This window comes from Tamandua tetradactyla, chromosome 23, assembly GCF_023851605.1.
Source record: "Tamandua tetradactyla isolate mTamTet1 chromosome 23, mTamTet1.pri, whole genome shotgun sequence".
Taxonomy (NCBI): Eukaryota; Metazoa; Chordata; class Mammalia; order Pilosa; family Myrmecophagidae; genus Tamandua; species Tamandua tetradactyla.
Window position 1 is genome coordinate 51,867,353 of NC_135349.1, and position 19,417 is coordinate 51,886,769.

Genomic DNA, 19,417 nt, shown 5'->3' on the forward strand with positions numbered 1-19,417 from the left:
ATCAGAAAAGAAGAAAAGGCAAAAATTCAGGAATTAACTATCCATTTGGAAGAACTGGAGAAAGAACAGCAAGCTAACCCCAAAGCAAGCAAAAGGAAAGAAATAACAAAGATTAGAGCAGAAATAAATGAAATTGAAAACATGAAAACAATAGAGAAAATCAATAAGGCCAGAAGTTGGTTCTATGAGAAAATCAATAAGATTGATGGGCCCTTAGCAAGATTGACAAAAAGAAGAAGACAGAGGATGCAAATAAATAAGATCAGAAATAGAAGAGGAGACATAACTACTGACCTCACAGAAATAAAGGAGGTAATAACAGGATACTATGAACAACTTTACGCTAATAAATACAACAATTTAGAGGAAATGGACGGGTTCCTGGAAAGACATGAACAACCAACTTTGACTCAAGAAGACATAGATGACCTCAACAAACCAATCACAAGTAAAGAAATTGAATTAGTCATTCAAAAGCTTCCTAAAAAGAAAAGTCCAGGACCAGATGGCTTCACATGTGAATTCTACCAAACGTTCCAGAAAGAATTAGTACCAATTCTCTTCAAACTCTTCAAAAAAATCGAAGTGGAGGGAAAACTACCTAATTCATTCTATGAAGCCAACATCACCCTCATACCAAAACCAGGCAAAGATATTACAAAAAAAGAAAACTACAGACCAATCTCTCTAATGAATACAGATGCAAAAATCCTCAATAAAATTCTAGCAAATCGTATCCAACAGCACATTAAAAGAATTATACATCATGACCAAGTAGGATTCATCCCAGGTATGCAAGGATGGTTCAACATAAGAAAATCAATTAATGTAATACACCATATCAACAAATCAAAGCAGAAAAATCACATGATCATCTCAATTGATGCAGAGAAGGCATTCGACAAGATTCAACATCCTTTCCTGTTGAAAACACTTCAAAAGATAGGAATACAAGGGAACTTCCTTAAAATGATAGAGGGAATATATGAAAAACCCACAGCTAATATCATCCTCAATGGGGAAAAATTGAAAACTTTCCCCCTAAGATCAGGAACAAGACAAGGATGTCCACTATCACCACTATTATTCAACATTGTGTTGGAGGTTCTAGCCAGAGCAATTAGACAAGAAAAAGAAATACAAGGCATCAAAATTGGAAAGGAAGAAGTAAAACTATCACTGTTTGCAGACGATATGATACTATACGTTGAAAACCCGGAAAAATCCACAACAAAACTACTAGAGCTAATAAATGAGTACAGCAAAGTAGCAGGTTACAAGATCAACATTCAAAAATCTGTAGCATTTCTATACACTAGTAATGAACAAGCTGAGGGGGAAATCAAGAAACGAATCCCATTTACAATTGCAACTAAAAGAATAAAATACCTAGGAATAAATTTAACTAAAGAGACAAAAAACCTATATAAAGAAAACTACAAAAAACTGCTAAAAGAAATCACAGAAGACCTAAATAGATGGAAGGGCATACCGTGTTCATGGATTGGAAGACTAAATATAGTTAAGATGTCAATCCTACCTAAATTGATTTACAGATTCAATGCAATACCAATCAAAATCCCAACAACTATTTTTCAGAAATAGAAAAACCAATAAGCAAATTTATCTGGAAGGGCAGGGTGCCCCGAATTGCTAAAAACATCTTGAGGAAAAAAAACGAAGCTGGAGGTCTCGCGCTGCCTGACTTTAAGGCATATTATGAAGCCACAGTGGTCAAAACAGCATGGTATTGGCATAAAGATAGATATATCGACCAATGGAATCGAATAGAGTGCTCAGATATAGACCCTCTCATCTATGGACATTTGATCTTTGATAAGGCAGTCAAGCCAACTCACCTGGGACAGAGCAGTCTCTTCAATAAATGGTGCCTAGAGAACTGGATATCCATATGCAAAAGAATGAAAGAAGACCCATCTCTCACACCCTATACAAAAGTTAACTCAAAATGGATCAAAGATCTAAACATTAGGTCTAAGACCATAAAACAGTTAGAGGAAAATGTTGGGAGATATCTTATGGATCTTACAACTGGAGGCGGTTTTATGGACCTTAAACCTAAAGCAAGAACACTGAAGAAGGAAATAAATAAATGGGAACTCCTCAAAATTAAACACTTTTGTGCATCAAAGAACTTCATCAAGAAAGTAGAAAGACAGCCTTCACAATGGGAGACAATATTTGGAAATGATATATCAGATAAAGGTCTAGTATCCAGAATTTATAAAGAGATTGTTCAACTCAACAACAAAAAGACAGCCAACCCAATTACAAAATGGGAAAAAGACTTGAACAGACACCTACCAGAAGAGGAAATACGGATGGCCAAGAGGCACATGAAGAGATGCTCAATGTCCCTGGCCATTAGAGAAATGCAAATCAAAACCACAATGAGATATCATCTCACACCCACCAGAATGGCCATTATCAACAAAACAGAAAATGACAAGTGCTGGAGAGGATGCGGAGAAAGAGGCACACTTATCCACTGTTGGTGGGAATGTCAAAGGGTGCAACCACTGTGGAAGGCAGTTTGGCGGTTCCTCAAAAAGCTGAATATAGAATTGCCATACAACCCAGCAATACCATTGCTAGGTATCTACTCAAAGGACTTAAGGGCAAAGACACAAACGGACATTTGCACACCAATGTTTATAGCAGCATTATTTACAATTGCAAAGAGATGGAAACAGCCAAAATCTCCATCAACAGAAGAGTGGCTAAACAAACTGTGGTATATACATACGATGGAATATTATGCAGCTTTAAGACAAGATAAACTTATGAAGCATGTAATAACATGGATGGACCTAGAGAATATTATGCTGAGTGAGTCCAACCAAAAACTAAAGGACAAATACTGTATGGTCCCACTGATGTGAACGGACATTCGAGAATAAACTTGAAATATGTCATTGGTAACAGAGTTCAGCAGGAGTTAGAAACAGGGTAAGACAATGGGTAATTGAAGCTGAAGGGATACAGACTGTGCAACAGGACTAGATACAAAAACTCAAAAATGGACAGCACAATAATACCTAATTGTAAAGTAATCATGTTAAAACACTGAATGAAGCTGCATCTGAGCTATAGGTTTTTGTTTTGTTTTGTGTTGTTTTGTTGTGATTTTACTATTATTACTTTTATTTTTTTCTCTATATTAACATTCTATATCTTTTTCGGTTATGTTGCTAGTTCTTCTAAACCAATGCAAATGTACTAAGAAATGATGATCATGCATCTATGTGATGATGTTAAGAATTAATGATTGCATGTGTAGAATGGTATGATCTCTAAATGTTGGGTTAATTTCCTTTTTTCCGTTAATTAAAAAAAAAAAAAAAAGAGAAGGGATAATTGGAGATGAAGGGATACAGACTGTACAACGGGACTGGATATAAAAACTCAGAAATGGACAGCACAATACTACCCAATTGTAATGCAATTATGTTAAAACACTGAATGAAGCTGCATGTGAGGTATAGGTTTTTTGTTTTTGTTTTTTTTTTGTTTTTTTTCTTTCTATTATTGTTTTAATTCTTATTCTGTTGTCTTTTTATTTCTTTTTCTAAATCGATGCAAATGTACTAAGAAATGATGAATATGCAACTATGTGAAGTTATTAAGAATTACTGATTGTACATGTAGATTGGAATGATTTCTAATTGTTTTGTTAATTCTTTTTTTAATTAATAAAAAAAAAAAAACAAGTGGGTCAAGGAAGAAATTGCAAGATAAATTAGTAAATACCTAGAGGCAAATGAAAATGAAAACACAACATATCAAAACTTATGGGACGCAGCAAAGGCAGTGCTAAGAGGGAAATTTATTGTCCTAAATGCCTTTATCAGAAAAGAAGAAAAGGCAAAAATGCAGGAATTAACTGTTCACTTGGAAGAACTGGAGAAAGAACAGCAAACTAATCCCAAAGCAAGCAAAAGGAAAGAAATAACAAAGATTAGAGCAGAAATAAATGAAATTGAAAACATGAAAACAATAGAGAAAATCAATAAGACGAGAAGTGGTTCTATGAGAAAATCAATAAGATTGATGGGCCCTTAGCAAGATTGACAAAAAGAAGAAGAGAGAGGATGCAAATAAATAAGATCAGAAATGGAAGAGGAGACATAACCACTGACCCCACAGAAATAAAGGAGGTAATAACAGGATACTATGAACAACTTTACGCTAATAAATACAACAATTTAATGAAATGGACGGGTTCCTGGAAAGACATGAACAACCAACTTTGACTCAATAAGACATAGATGACCTCAACAAACCAATCACAAGTAAAGAAATTGAATTAGTCATTCAAAAGCTTCCTAAAAAGAAAAGTCCAGGACCAGACGGCTTCACATGTGAATTCTATCAAATATTCCAGAAAGAATTAGTACCAACTCTCCTCAAACTCTTCAAAATAATCGAAGTGGAGGGAAAACTACCTAATTCATTTTAAGAGGCAACATCACCCTCATACCAAAACCAGGCAAAGATATTACAAAAAAAGAAAACTACAGACCAATCTCTCTAATGAATACAGATGCAAAAATCCTCAATAAAATTCTAGCAAATCGTATCCAACAACACATTAAAAGAATTATACATCATGACCAAGTAGGATTCATCCCAGGTATGCAAGGATGGTTCAACATAAGAAAATCAATTAATGTAATACACCATATCAACAAATCAAAGCAGAAAAATCACATGATCATCTCAATTGATGCAGAGAAGGCATTTGACAAGATTCAACATTCTTTCCTGTTGAAAACACTTCAAAAGATAGGAATACAAGGGAACTTCCTTAAAATGATAGAGGGAATATATGAAAAACCCAAAGCTAATATCATCCTCAATGGGGAAAAATTGAAAACTTTCCCCCTAAGATCAGGAAAAGACAAGGATGTCCACTATCACCACTATTATTCAACATTGTGTTGGAGGTTCTAACCAGAGCAATTAGACAAGAAAAAGAAATACAAGGCATCAAAGTTGGAAAGGAAGAAGTAAAACTATCACTGTTTGCAGACGATATGATACTATACGTTGAAAACCCGGAAAATCCACAACAAAACTACTAGAGCTAATAAATGAGTACAGCAAAGTAGCAGGTTACAAGATCAACATTCAAAAATCTGTAGCATTTCTATACACTAGTAATGAACAAGCTGAGGGGGAAATCAAGAAACGAATCCCATTTACAATTGCAACTAAAAGAATAAAATACCTAGGAATAAATTTAACTAAAGAGACAAATAACCTATATAAAGAAAACTACAAAAAACTGCTAAAAGAAATCACAGAAGACCTAAATAGATGGAAGGGCATACCGTGTTCATGGATTGGAAGACTAAATATAGTTAAGATGTCAATCCTACCTAAATTGATCTACAGATTCAATGCAATACCAATCAAAATCCCAACAACTTATTTTTCATAAATAGAAAAACCAATAAGCAAATTTATCTGGAAGGGCAGGGTGCCCCGAATTGCAAAAAACATCTTGAGGAAAAAAAACGAAGCTGGAGGTCTCGCGCTGCCTGACTTTAAGGCATATTATGAAGCCACAGTGGTCAAAACAGCATGGTATTGGCATAAAGATAGATATATCGACCAATGGAATCGAATAGAGTGCTCAGATATAGACCCTCTCATCTATGGACATTTGATCTTTGATAAGGCAGTCAAGCCAACTCACCTAGGACAGAACAGTCTCTTCAATAAATGGTGCCTAGAGAACTGGATATCCATATGCAAAAGAATGAAAGAAGACCCATATCTCACACCCTATACAAAAGTTAATTCAAAATGGATCAAAGATCTAAACATTAGGTCTAAGACCATAAAACAGTTAGAGGAAAACGTAGGGAGATATCTTACGAAACTTACAATTGGAGGCGGTTTTATGGACCTTAAACCTAAAACAAGAGCACTGAAGAAGGAAATAAATAAATGGGAGCTCCTCAAAATTAAACACTTTTGTGCATCAAAGAACTTCATCAAGAAAGTAGAAAGACAGCCTACACAATGGGAGATAATATTTGGAAATGACATATCAGATAAAGGATTAGTATCCAGAATTTATAAAGAGATTGTTCAACTCAACAACAAAAAGACAGCCAACCCAATTACAAAATGGGAAAAAGACTTGAACAGACACCTACCAGAAGAGGAAATACAGATGGCCAAGAGGCACATGAAGAGATGCTCAATGTCCCTGGCCATTAGAGAAATGCAAATCAAAACCACAATGAGATATCATCTCACACCCACCAGAATGGCCATTATCAACAAAACAGAAAATGACAAGTGCTGGAGAGGATGCAGAGAAAGAGGCACACTTATCCACTGTTGGTGGGAATGTCAAAGGGTGCAACCACTGTGGAAGGCAGTTTGGCGGTTCCTCAAAAAGCTGAATATAGAATTGCCATACGACCCAGCAATACCATTGCTGGATATCTACTCAAAGGACTTAAGGGCAAAGACACCAACGGACATTTGCACACCAATGTTTATAGCAGCGTTATTTACAATTGCAAAGAGATGGAAACAGCCAAAATGTCCATCAACAGAAGAGTGACTAAACAAACTGTGGTATATACATATGATGGAATATTATGCAGCTTTAAGACAAGATAAACTTATGAAGCATGTAATAACATGGATGGACCTAGAGAACATTATGCTGAGTGAGTCCAACCAAAAACTAAAGGACAAATACTGTATGGTCCCACTGATGTGAACGGACATTCGAGAATAAACTTGGAATATGTCATTGGTAACAGAGTCCAGCAGGAGGTAGAAACAGGGTAAGATAATGAGTAATTGGAGCTGAAGAGATACAGACTGTGCAACAGGACTAGATACAAAAACTCAAAAATGGACAGCACAATAATACCTAATTGTAAAGTAATCATGTTAAAACACTGAATGAAACTGCATCTGAGCTATAGGCTTTGTTTGTTTGTTTGTTTTTGTTTGTTTGTTTGTTTTTGTTTTTGTTTTACTATTATTATTGCTTTTATTTCTTTTCTCTATATTAACATTCTATATCTTTGTCTGGTGTGTCGCTAGTTCTTCTAAACCGATGCAAATGTACTAAGAAATGATGATCATGCATCTATGTGATGATGTTAAGAATTACTGATTGCATATGTAGAATGGTATGATTTCTAAATGTTGGGTTAATTTCTTTTTTTTTCCGTTAATTAATAAAAATAAATAAATAAATAAAAAATAAAATAAAAAGTGTAGCTCGAGGGGGTGGAAAGGGCATTAACAGTTTGGATGGTTGGGTGAAACATGGATCAGAAGGTGGCTGACATTACCTGAAGTAGAAATGCCAAAACGTCCCTGGTATAATGTAGATGAGGGGAGCCAGAGGCTTAGAGAGATGGGAATGTTGGAGTGGATTTATCATGGAAGACCTGCTCACACAACCCAGGAATGTCTAGAGGACACATCTTGCACTAGAACCTTGAGAAATAAATCCATGACACTAGCTCCATCATCCCTGAAGATCTCTGTAGTTGCCCTTCTCTGTAGGTCAGATATTACTGTGGGAAAAGCTGTCACTGAGCTGGAATCCTTAAACAGAATGGGAATGATCAGATGCCGAGTTGGCAGAAGCCATGTGGTGACAGTTAATCACCATGAAGAAAGTGGGCACGGTGGTAGGGATGGAGGTTATGCATGGGCTCAGCAACATGGACTGCCACTCACCAAGGCTGTCCTGGCCACAGCCACTCCTGAGTGCCTGATCTGCCACCAGAAGACACCCACACTCAGTCCCCATAATGGCACCATTCCCCGAGGTCATTAACCTGCTACATGGTGGCAGATTGATTACAGTGGATCACTTCCATCATGGAAGGGGCAGTGATTTGTTCCTAACTGGAATAGACACATACTCCAGATATGGGTTTGCCTTCCCTGCACGGAATGCTTCTGCAAAAACTACCATCCTTAGACTTACAGAAAACCTTATCCACCATCATGGTATTCCACACAGCATTACTTCCGATCAAAGAACCCACTTCACAGCAAATAAAGTGCAGGAATGAGCACATGCTCATAGAATTCTCTGGTCTTACCATGTTCCCCATCATTCAGAGGTAGCTGGATTGATAGAACGGTGGAATGGCCTTTTTTTTTTTTTTTTTTTTTATTTTTTTTTTTAAAGAGAGAGGGAGGAAAGGAAGGAAAGACAGAGAAGGAAGGAAGGATGGAAGGAAGGAAGGGAGGAAGAAAGGGAAACATTTTTAAACATTTTCTTGTTTTATTATATTTTGTTTGTTTGTTTGTTTTTTACATGGGCTGGGGCCGGGAATCGAACCGGGGTCCTCCGGCACGGCAGGCAAGCACTCTTGCCCGCTGAGCCACCGCGGCCCGCCCGGAATGGCCTTTTGAAGACCCAATTAGGGTCAACAAGGGCTGAGGCAATGTTCTCCAGGAGACTGTGTATGCTGTGAATCAGCATCCACTCTATGGTGCTGTTTCTCCCATTGCCAGGATTCACAAGTCCAGGAATCAAGGGGTGGAAATGGCGTGGCACCACTCACTATCAGCTCTAGCGATCCACTAGGAAAATGTTTTATTCCTGTTCCTGAAACCTTAAGCTCTGCTGGTCTACAGGTCTTAGTTCCAAAAGAAGGAGTGCTCCTACCAGGAGACACAGCAAGGATTCCACTGAACTGGAAGTTAAGACTACCACCTGGCCACTTTGGTCTCCTCATGCCACTGAACCAACAGGCACAAAAGGGGATTACTGTTCTGTCTGGGGTGACTAATCTGTCTATCAAGGGGAAATAGGACTGCAACTACACATTGGAGGTAAAGAAAAGTTTTCCTGGAATACAGGAGATTTTCTAGGGCATCCCTTATACTGCCATGCCCTGTGATTAAAGTCAATGGAAAACTGAAACAACCCAATCCAGGCAGAACTACCAATGGTCCAGAAATTTAAGGAATGAAGGTTTGGGTCACCCCACCTGGCAAAGAATCACAGCCAGCTGAAGGACTTGCTGAAGATAAAGGGAACATGGAATGGGTAGTAAAAGAAGATAGTGATAAATATGAGCTGTGACCATGTGACCAGTTACAGAAACAAGGACTATGATTGTATGAATATTTCCTCCCTGTTTTTTATGAATATTCTTGCATCTGTACATAAGCAAATATCTTGTTCTTCTCTTATCATACGACATAAGTTGTATTGTTCACATCATAGTATTTAAGTCATAGGACATGAACTTTAAGAGTGAGTGTTACCAAAGGACTTGCACTCTATTCTGGAGAGAGGTAGTGTGTTTCCAGTTGTTCATAGGACAGTTGAGTATTGTTAGGTGAAATATAACTACAATTGTGTTCTATTTGGAAATTAACCATGTTTCAAAGTGATGTGAATAGCTGCCAAGTTGACAATGGGTATACTGTGAAGGTGAGGTTCTGGTGTCAACTTGGCCAAGTGATGGTGCTCAGATGTCTGGTCAGGCAAGCACTGGCCTGACTATTGTTGCAAGGATATTTCATGGCTGGTTGATAAACTGGAAGGCTGGTGTTTAAAATCATCAGTGAGTTAACTACATCTGTGGTTGATTATACCTGCGCCCAACTAAGGCACATCTCCCACAAGTAAAAAAATCCAATCAGTTGAAGGCTTTTAAGGAAGAAGAGACACTTTTTCACTGTTTCTTCGGCCACTGTGTCTCTCCTTTACAGTTCACCCAGACCCTATATCAGAGCTGCCAGTTTCACGTCCTGCCCTTACGGATTTTTGACTCTTCCATTCCCATGGTTGCATGAGACACCTTTATAAATCTAAAGATATTTAGATATTTACAGATATCTCCTGTTGGTTCTGTTTCTCTAAAGAACCCTGACTAATACACTAAGTAAAATGGATTTCTTATAACACATGCACTTACAGCACTACATCATATGCCAGGATTTCACTAAGTGCTCCGAGGATACTGTTCTAGTTTGCTAGCTGCCAGAATGCAATATACCAGAAACAGAATGGCTTTTTAAAAGGGGAATTTAATGAGTTGCTAGTTTACAGTTCTAAGGCTAAGAAAATGACCCAATTAAAACAAGTCTATAGAAATATCCAATCTAAGGCATCCATCCAGGGAAAGATACCTTGTTTCAAGAAGGCCGATGAAGTTCAGGGTCTCTCTCTCAAGTGAGAAGGCACATGGTAAACACACTCAGGGCTTCTCTCTCAGCTGGAAGGACACATGGCCAACACAGCATCATCTGCTAGCTTTCTCTCCTGGCTTCCGGTTTCATGAAGCTCCTGGGGAGGCATCTTCCTTCTTCATCTCCCAAGGTCACTGGCAGGTGGACTCTCTGCTTCATGGTGCTGCTCTCTCTGAACCTCTTATTCTCCAAAATGTTTCCTCTTCTATAGGACTCCAATAAACCAATCAAGACCCACCCAAATGGGTGGAGACATGTCGTCACCTAATCCATCTTAACAACCACTCTCGACTAAATCACATTATCCAGGAGATGATCTGATTACAGTTTTAAACATACAGTATTGAATACGGATTATACTACCTTTATGAAACGGGATTTTGATTAAAACATGGCTTTTCTAGGGGGCATACTTCCTTTCAAACCAGCACAGACATTAACCCATTTTAAAGTCACAACAACCTTACTGCATTTTATGATGGAGGAAACTGAGGCACAGAGAGGTTGAATGACTCCCAAGAACACACACCTAAGTTGTGGTGGAGTCAAGTCTGCCTGATTTCAAAGCTGGCACTCTTAAATCCAACTCTAAGTCCCAATGACATCAGATTACAAGGACAAAGAAATTTCAGGAAAGAGAAGCATCCATGCACACTGGAATGATAACAGCTCACCATGGGTATGTGGTTATTACCTGGCTAATTGTTTTACATGTATTACCGCATTTAACCCTCAAAATAAATCACATGAGGTATGTATTATTATGATCCCCATTTTTCAGATAGGAAACTGAGGTCAGAGAAAGGAAAAGACTCATCTGAGTCACACAGCTAATATGTGAAATAGAATTGACGTCATGGAGCTGCAGGATTTCAGCTAATTCCTGAAGCTTGGGGAGGATTGGGAGGCTCAAGTGTCCCACTGCACATAAGCTCCATGAGAACAGAAGAGAGGATTACCTGCTGGAGCAAGAACATTTCCAACGTGTTCCTGAGATACGATCAGCTCAGGCTGCCTAAGAGACCCAACCCAGCCTTGCCAGGGTGGGAAGAAGAGCAACGATGCTGATGCAAGAGGCTACAAATGAGCCTCTTCCCACTCCCCAGGAGCCCAACTCGGTGCCAGATGCAAGGGCTCATCCTGCCCGAAACCCCTACACCTGCAAGCTGGTCCATCTCTGCTGCCTCCCAATCTCAAGAACACACACACTTGAGTTAGAAGTATTTGATAGGAAATCTGAAAGCTCCTTCCACCAGCTACTTTCCTTGGGCTATTTCTACTATTCCTGTTATGCTTTTTCTCAGAAGCTCACAGAGCCAGAAGGAACCCATAATGTTGACTGTTAAAGAGCAAAACAAAACCCAGAAATCACAGTGAAGAGCTAGAGCTTTGGAATCATACATGCTAGGGTTCATGTCCCATTTATGCTCCATCAGTTCCTGGCTTGAATGCAAACAAATTAAGCACAGTTTCCCTGAGACCCAAAAAAGACACAGGATCAGTAACAGCAGCCATGTGTGAAAATCAAAACATCTGATTTCAGAGGGACCGCCCCAGGAGCCCCTTTGACTTCCCGCTAAGGCAGCAGGCAGCCCTCGGCAGTGACCAGCCAGAGCAAGGACGTCACCAGGGCAAATTGGGAAGAGATAATATACTGCTGGGCACACCTGCAGACACATCCCAGAGCCCCCATCACACTTGGGCCTCCTGGGGACCTCCTCGAGTCCCCAGTTCCCTCTATTCAATGTTCGGGGCATCACGCTACATTCCCAAAGTGGGGATGGGGAGGGGGATGGCCAGAGAACCTCCCACAGACTCCAGGCCACTACCTGATATTCAGGCATGCAAAGAGGCCCCGTGGTACACCTGTACAGAAATACCATAAGTCGTGTTAGGCAGACATCTCTCTCAAGTACATTTTGCAGACTCTACAACAGAGAGGACAGCAGCTGTGGCAGTTTTATGGAGATTCTTGAGCCTTCTAAAAGATTTCTAGAAAAAATAAAATAGAGTCTTCAGAGGGTCTTTTTCTTGAAACACCTATTTTCTATTCTGGGTTTTTTATAGACTCCAATAAAGCATTGAACTTACCCAGCATGATCTCTCCTGCTCCCTTCTTAGATGCAAGAAGTTCCCCCTCATACCCATGCACTTTCCAATTCTGCATTTTATGTAGTTCCCTCTGTCTGGAATTTCTTTCCCACCCAACTGTAGCATAATAACTCTTGCTTAGCCTTCAAGATACAATTCAGACAATGTCTCCTCCAGATATCCTTCTCTGGACCCCTAGACTGAGCTGAATGGTTTTCCCTTGTGGCCCTGTAACATTCTGTGCACATATGTGCACCAAATTGCACTTCCTTTTCCTCCTGGGCACGGGCTAAACTCTACTTCCAAGCCCCCTTGCAATTAGGTACACCCACGTGACTGTGTTCTGGCCAACAGAATGTGAGGGAAGCAACATATGCCACTCCCAGAGCTGACTCATGAAATTCTCCCAGGCTATCCCCCATGTTCTTTCTTCACCTATTTGCTGGCTGGACATACAGAGCCCAGGGGATAATGTAGGCACAAATAAAAAAGAGCCTGGATCCCTGAATGACTGCATGGAATGTCATCTAACCAACACTCACCATGAACTGTTGTGTAGGCAATAAATTTCTATTACATGTTATGACATCAGCTAGTGTGACTTTCCCTATTTAACACACTATCTCTGTCTTTGAACTTCATAGATGATAGTGTACCAGCTGGTCTCCCCCACTAGGCTGGGACCTCATCAGGGACAAAGCCCATGTCATCCTGATGACCCCTCTGCCTCCACATTCAACTTAGAGCCTGACACAGAATTGATGCTCAGTAAAGGCATCTCCAAGAGGTTCCTAGGGCTCCCAGATGGAAGATCTTCTCCTATATATGAAAATGGCCGTAGCATGGCTTGTGTTTGGAAAAAAAAAGAAATAAAAAGAACAAGGAGTAAAGCAAAGGGTCAAGCCCATTGGGATAAGGCTGTAAAGCAAAGTCAAATCAAGGGCAAACTAAGGGTGATAAGCAATTTGGGGGAGGGGCTGCCTGGCTCACAATGACTTTGTTTCTCTGAGACCCCTTCCTAAATAAGTGGGTCCCTCCCTATAAGTCATATTTGCACATCATGACCCCCACTTTCCACAGCTAGTTTGCTGAACTGGGTGGACATTTAACCCAAGCTGGTCCAAATCAGCATCTTTCTCCTCAAGAATCTGAAAGTAGGGTAGACAGATCGCAGAATAAAAAATCAGTAAACCTTTAACCTATAAAGTTGGGAGCTATGGGCACCACATTTTTTCAAGTGAACTGGGAAGAGAACAGCCAGTCTTCAGAAAAGGAAGATGAAGCACATGTACAGAGAGGCCAATGTAAGAGACAGAGAAGGAGGATTCCAGGTTCCAGAAGGCCCTCTAATTGCCAGTTCTAGGCCTTCCAGAGGCCTAGCTACATTCCTGTCCCTGGATTTCATAAGTTTATTGGTTTCCTATTGCTGCATAACAAACTTCCAAAATGTAGCAGCTGAACAAACCTATGTATCAGCTCACCATTGTGTGGATCATCAGTCTAGTACAGTGTGGTTAGTTTCTCTTTTTAAGGGATCAAAGCTGAAAGCAAAGTGTCAGCCATGCTCCATTCTCATCTAGAGGTGCTAGAGAAGAATCAGCTCCCATGTTCATTCTTCCTGTTGGCAGAATTCAGTTCCTCATTGACTGTCAGTCAGGGCCACCCTCAGCCCTTAGCAGTCACTCACTTTCCTTACCATGTGGCCCCATCTATCTTGCAACAGAAGATTAGATCCTTCCCCAGTTTCAAAACTGACTTACCCTTCCGTAAAGAGACAACTCTCTCCTTTTAAAGGGTTCATGTGACTAGTCAGGTCCACTAGAATCATTACCTTATCTTGAGGTCAACTGCTCTGGGACCCTACTCATATTTGCAAAATCCCTTTACAGGACTACCTAGATTAGTATTTCATCAAATAACTAGGAGAAGATGCATGGACATCAGGATCCAGGAATCCTCTCAGAATTCATTTTAGAATTCTTCCCACCACAGTGAGGAGCCTTGGTTTCTGTATGATGAAGTCTTCTTTTTGGCTTAATTCAGCTCATATAGGCTTCTGTTATTTCTAACTGAAGAATTCCAACTAATTAAGGTAGGAGGCAGGGCTCTTTTACTGTAAGCGGGCAAATATCAGAGGCTAAACTGGGGGGGGTGGCCTCTGGCTGTATTCAATATCAGTGGGAAGAAACAATTGGTTAAAGCGTCTTAGCTGAAATTCAAACCTACAGTCATCCCTATAAATGTCCTGGAACATGACTCTTCCCTTTTGTATCAAAATTGAAGACCCAGGGCTGCCTTCATGACCTTGCCTCTCCCACCTCTTAAAAATCAATATTTTGCCTGGCAAGGAAGAAAGAGGGAGGAAAACTAACATTTCCTGAGCAACTGACAAGGGCCAGGCACTTGTGCCCTTATGCATGATTGTGAATAGATGTTCATTTAATCCTCATGATAAGCCCGGGATAAGGTGCTCTTATTCCAATTTTAACAAATGAGAAAAATGATCTTATAAAAGTAGTTAAAGAATTTGCCCATGATCATGCAGTTAGTGGTTTATGGTAGAGTTAGGAGTCAAGCACATTTGGAGTTGGGGCAGGAGGCTCCCATAGTGATAAAGAAGAACCTTTGGAAAGCTTCTTGACCCCCCAACTACCCTGTCCAATCATCACCACTTCTTCACTGAGGACTTCCCATGTACCAGGCAGCGTACTGGGCATGAGATAAGACATGGTTAAGCAAAAGCAGTCTTGGCTCTTGCTGTCATGAACTAGCAGTTTGGTCAGGGGAGCAGACGTAAAACCAAGTTGCCACACTATATAGAATGTAGAATACCAAACTGAGGCAAATGTCCTGAGGAAATGAAATAAGGCTCTCTGAGAAGGCACAGATCTTACCCTAGCCCAGTAAGTTAGAAAAAGCCCCCTTGAGGAAGTTCCACTTGATTTGAGATGCAAAGAATTAACGAGAGTTAACTGGATAAAGAAGGATAAGTACCAGCATTCTAGGCCACAGGCAGAATGTGCAAATGCCCCATGGCAGGGGTAGCGAGTAGTTCAGTGCAGGAGCTGAAAGGCAGCCAGTTTTGCTGGAGCAGCCAGAGCAAGGGGAAGAGAAGTGCAGATGAGGTCTCTGATAGCAAGAGGAAGGGAGCCTAAGGAGGACAGGACTTGAGACCACAGGGGCCAGCCAGCACCAGTAACAAAAGCCCACCTTGTCCACTACCAGGTACCAGGTAGCTCTCCAAAATCAGGCCTATGTATCTATGATGGGTCCTCTTCATATTCTGAAATCAGTGTGCTTCAGAAGGTTCCAGATAACATGGGAGCCTAGACCAATGGATTTCTCTACGTGGTTTTAGGAGAATGGCAGAAGGGCCCATCCCTCTACCCAGCATACTGAGGAGTAACACAGGACTCTAACTCACACAATTACCTTGCTGCTGTTCTTGAAGACAGCACTGACAGCAAGGTAAAGTAAAAAGGCCTTAAATTAAATGCCTGCAAATGCACTGACTGTACTTAACAAACAGGGTCCCTGCTTGACAAATGTCAGGTGTAATTGGGACTCCTACCCCTGCCCCTGCCTGGGCCCTGCAGTGAAGGGAGTCATCCCAGAAGAGAACACGTGCAGAGAGAACTCAGGATGCAGCTAGCAGATGCCACTCCCTGGGAATTGCTCCAAGAAACTCCAGCCATCCAAACTCACAAGAACTGAGAAAAATCACAGCAGCACTTAAACCTGTTTATTTAGAAGACAAGAATTCTAAGCACATACCTCTGTCTCCATTTAATCATTGGTGATCATGTGGCCTATGGAACAATAATGGTGGAATTAAATGTGGAACTGCTAATTCTGACTTCAGACATTTCACTTGGACAGACAGAAGGCATTGCCCTCTTCCTAGGGTTGATGGGCCTCACTGAACATTTATATCCAGTAGCCCACTTTGGTACGAAACAGCCATTGGCCCCATCAGCCCCCAAGCTCTACAGACAACTCTATTTGTGCATTTATTTTATACATTTTCCAGGTGGCTCCATCATAATTCATGAGGCACAAGAACTAAAACACATTTCTCAGAAGACAAATCAGCTTCCAATGCAGGCCTCCTGGCCCCTCTGGACTGCTGGCAGGACAGTGCCCCACAGAAGTCCCCACTGTCCCTTTCAAGTCTACTTCGTGATTTTGTAGGTCTTGGGCAGTTTTGCCTTCATGGGCCTCTTACTGCGTAAAAAAAAAAAAAAATACATATATTAAAACTATCTTACGACTGTGTTGGTATAAAAATGAACACTTTCTTCATGCTAAAACTTCTTTATTCTTCTGATTTTTAAAGAAATTAAAACATCTTTTTGGGCCCTAGACAGTGTGGTTAATGGGGAAATCAGCCCTGGTGCATCTCCTCCCCAGATGCCTCAGAAGAATGAAGAGGGATTGTGAGAGCTGCTGGGGGACCAAGCCTGGATGCTCCGTGAAGGATGTGTGGGTGGGGAGGTTGTGCTCTATCACCTCCCCTCCCTGCAGTCCCCTTAGGAGGACCCCAAGCTGCAGCACCCTACATTTCCCTAAAAAAAAAAAAAAAAGCACCATATGCACCCAAAGACTGGTTTCCTGTTGGAAAGGTCTGGGGCCAGATTGCCTTGGCTTGGAGGTCAAGATCACCAAGTTCCAAATGGAGTCACCCACCTGAGAAGCAGTGAGATCGCAAATCAGATCCTGAGATCTGCAGTGTCTGCCTTCGTGCTTTTGGAGCGCGGGCTTGCATCGGACACCACACTTTGGTTTTCTCTATCCAGGAAAGCTTGTCAAGTTCAACACATCTCTGCTGACTGGCATGACCCCTCGTTGGAACTAGAAGTGAAGCACTGTGAAGAAGGACGCATCTCTCTCAGAGGGGCCTCCAGAGTTCCCCAAGAGAATCTAATGTATTCCAAATCATTTGCAATTCAATTCAGGTCTCCCCAGTTTGGAGAAAATCCATCCTAAATTTCAACCACCCTGGGCAATGACTGCCTATATTCTTTTTCCCCTAGTTTTTTTATTTTGAAATTAATTTCAAAATTACAGGACAGTTGCAAAAATAATACAAAGCCCATAGAGAATTCCAACACACTCCCTGCTCAGATACCCAGATCCACTGATTTTAACATTTTACCACATTGTTGTATCATTCTATATATCTATCAATCTATCCATCACTCCATCTATCAATCTATTCATTTATTTACCCATCTATCTATTGTCTATTATATTGTAAATATGTGAGAATAGGTTGAATACATTATGATCCTTGAACACATGATACTTACACATACATTTTCTAAGAAGGATGTACCCTTAAGTAACCACACTATGTGCAGTTATCAAAGTCAAGAAATTTAACACTGATATAAAGTTTATAGTCTATATTTTAATATTTTCATGTCCCAAAAGTGTCCTTTTTTCCTCCATTATTAGAGATAGGCCAAGATCATCTACCGCATTTAATGGTCATTATCTCTTCAGTTGCTTTTTTTTTTTTTTTATCGTGGAACCATATATACAACATAAACTTTCCCAATCTCAACCTCCTCCAAGCATACCATTCCGTGGGATTAATCACATACACAACATTGTGCTACCTTCACCACTATCCATTGCCAGAACTTTCTCATCACTCCAAACAGAATCCCTACAACCATTTCGCACTAACTCCCCACTCCCCACTCCCCACTCCCCCTGCCCCTCGCCCCTGGTAAGCGGTAATCTAATTTCTGCCCCTATGAGCTTGCATATTCCTATAAGTGGAATCAAACAATATCTGTCCTTTCGTGTCTGACATCTCATGCAACATGATGTCATCATCCATACAGTGGCACATATCAGGACTTCATCCCTTTTTAAGGCTGAGCAATATTCCACTGTGTGTCATAGCCACATTTTGCCTATCCATCCATCTGCCAATGGCCATTTGGGCTGCTTCTATCTTTTCTGCCCCTCGATTCTTAACATTATTTTTACATTTCGTTGATCTTTTGTACTGAACCCTTAAGAATCCCTTCCCATTTTCCTCTGTGCATATTTTTCCAATATTTTCTTTGTGGTTACCCTGAGGCTTAAATTTTACATCCTAAACCTATAACATTCTCGTTTGGTTTGCTACCAACCCAACTTAACTTCAACAGCACAGACATACGCTGCTCCTGTACCCTCTGCCCCCCCCCGCCCCCACCTTTCTGTCGTTCTTGTGACAAATTACATATTTAAACATTATGAGTCCAGAACCACTGATTTACCATTACTTCTCATGCATTGGCATTACAGATCCTGCAGGAAGTCAAAAGTGGAGTAACAAACAAAATATACAACAGCTCCGGCGTTTACATTTAGCCCCGTCAGTACCTTTCCGGAGGCCTTTCCTTCTTCGCGAGGCGTCCATCTACCGTCTGTCGCCCTTTCCTTTCACCCCGCAGAACTCCTCTCAGCAGAAGGGTGACAAACGCCCTCAGCTGTCACTTTTCGGGGAATGTCTCCGTCTCTCCCGCATCTCTGAAAACCCAGTTCTGCCGGACGTAGAAGCGTCGGTTTTTCTTTCAGGACTTCGAACATGTCGTCCATCGCCTTCGAGGCCCCACGGTTTCTGACGGGAACCCGGCAGCGCCTGCGTCCGGGCGCGCGTGGCCCGGGACCCCTCGTCCCAGGGAACTTGGGCCTCCCGCTCCAGGCGGTGCGACCTGGGGAGCTGAGGTGGCCGCTCCCACACAGGGCGGCTCCCCAAAAGGCTTCCCTCAGGCCATCCCGAGGGGCAGGCCCGGCCCACAGGCCGCAGCGCCCGCGAGGCGCCCACGGCTCCTCCGGAACCCGGATGCGGCCTCGACCCCCGCCCCCCCCCCCCCCCCCGCAGTCGGAGAGGGGCGGGCAAGGCGCCCCACAGGGCGCCCAAGGAGGAGTCCACTTCGGTTTTTTGTTTTTGTTTTTTTTCAGGCCTTGGCGCTCAACCTGTGAACTGCAGCCCTGTAACTGTTTTCCGAAGCCTTGAGGACTGTGCCTCTACCGGTTCCCGCTCGTGGGTCGCAGGTCTGTGAGGGTACCAAGCCCTGGGACGCCCCCGCCGCCATCTTGG

General features: G+C 41.5%; 1 protein-coding gene across 2 annotated transcripts in view; it reads right to left on the reverse strand.

Annotated features, from left to right (window-relative positions):
- The window catches only part of RBFOX1 (RNA binding fox-1 homolog 1), a 2,222,576-nt gene extending 2,203,449 nt beyond the window's left edge, over nucleotides 1–19,127 (reverse strand). For both annotated transcript variants that reach the window (XM_077141880.1, XM_077141879.1), the window contains exons 1-3: nucleotides 18,697–19,127; nucleotides 17,002–17,180; nucleotides 16,090–16,539 (exon numbers count right to left, since the gene is read on the reverse strand). In XM_077141880.1, coding sequence (XP_076997995.1) covers nucleotides 16,090–16,101 — 12 coding nt within the window. In that variant the 5' untranslated portion in view covers nucleotides 16,102–16,539; nucleotides 17,002–17,180; nucleotides 18,697–19,127. The remainder of the gene's footprint in view (nucleotides 1–16,089; nucleotides 16,540–17,001; nucleotides 17,181–18,696) is intronic.
- Nucleotides 19,128–19,417: the final 290 nt, after the last annotated feature.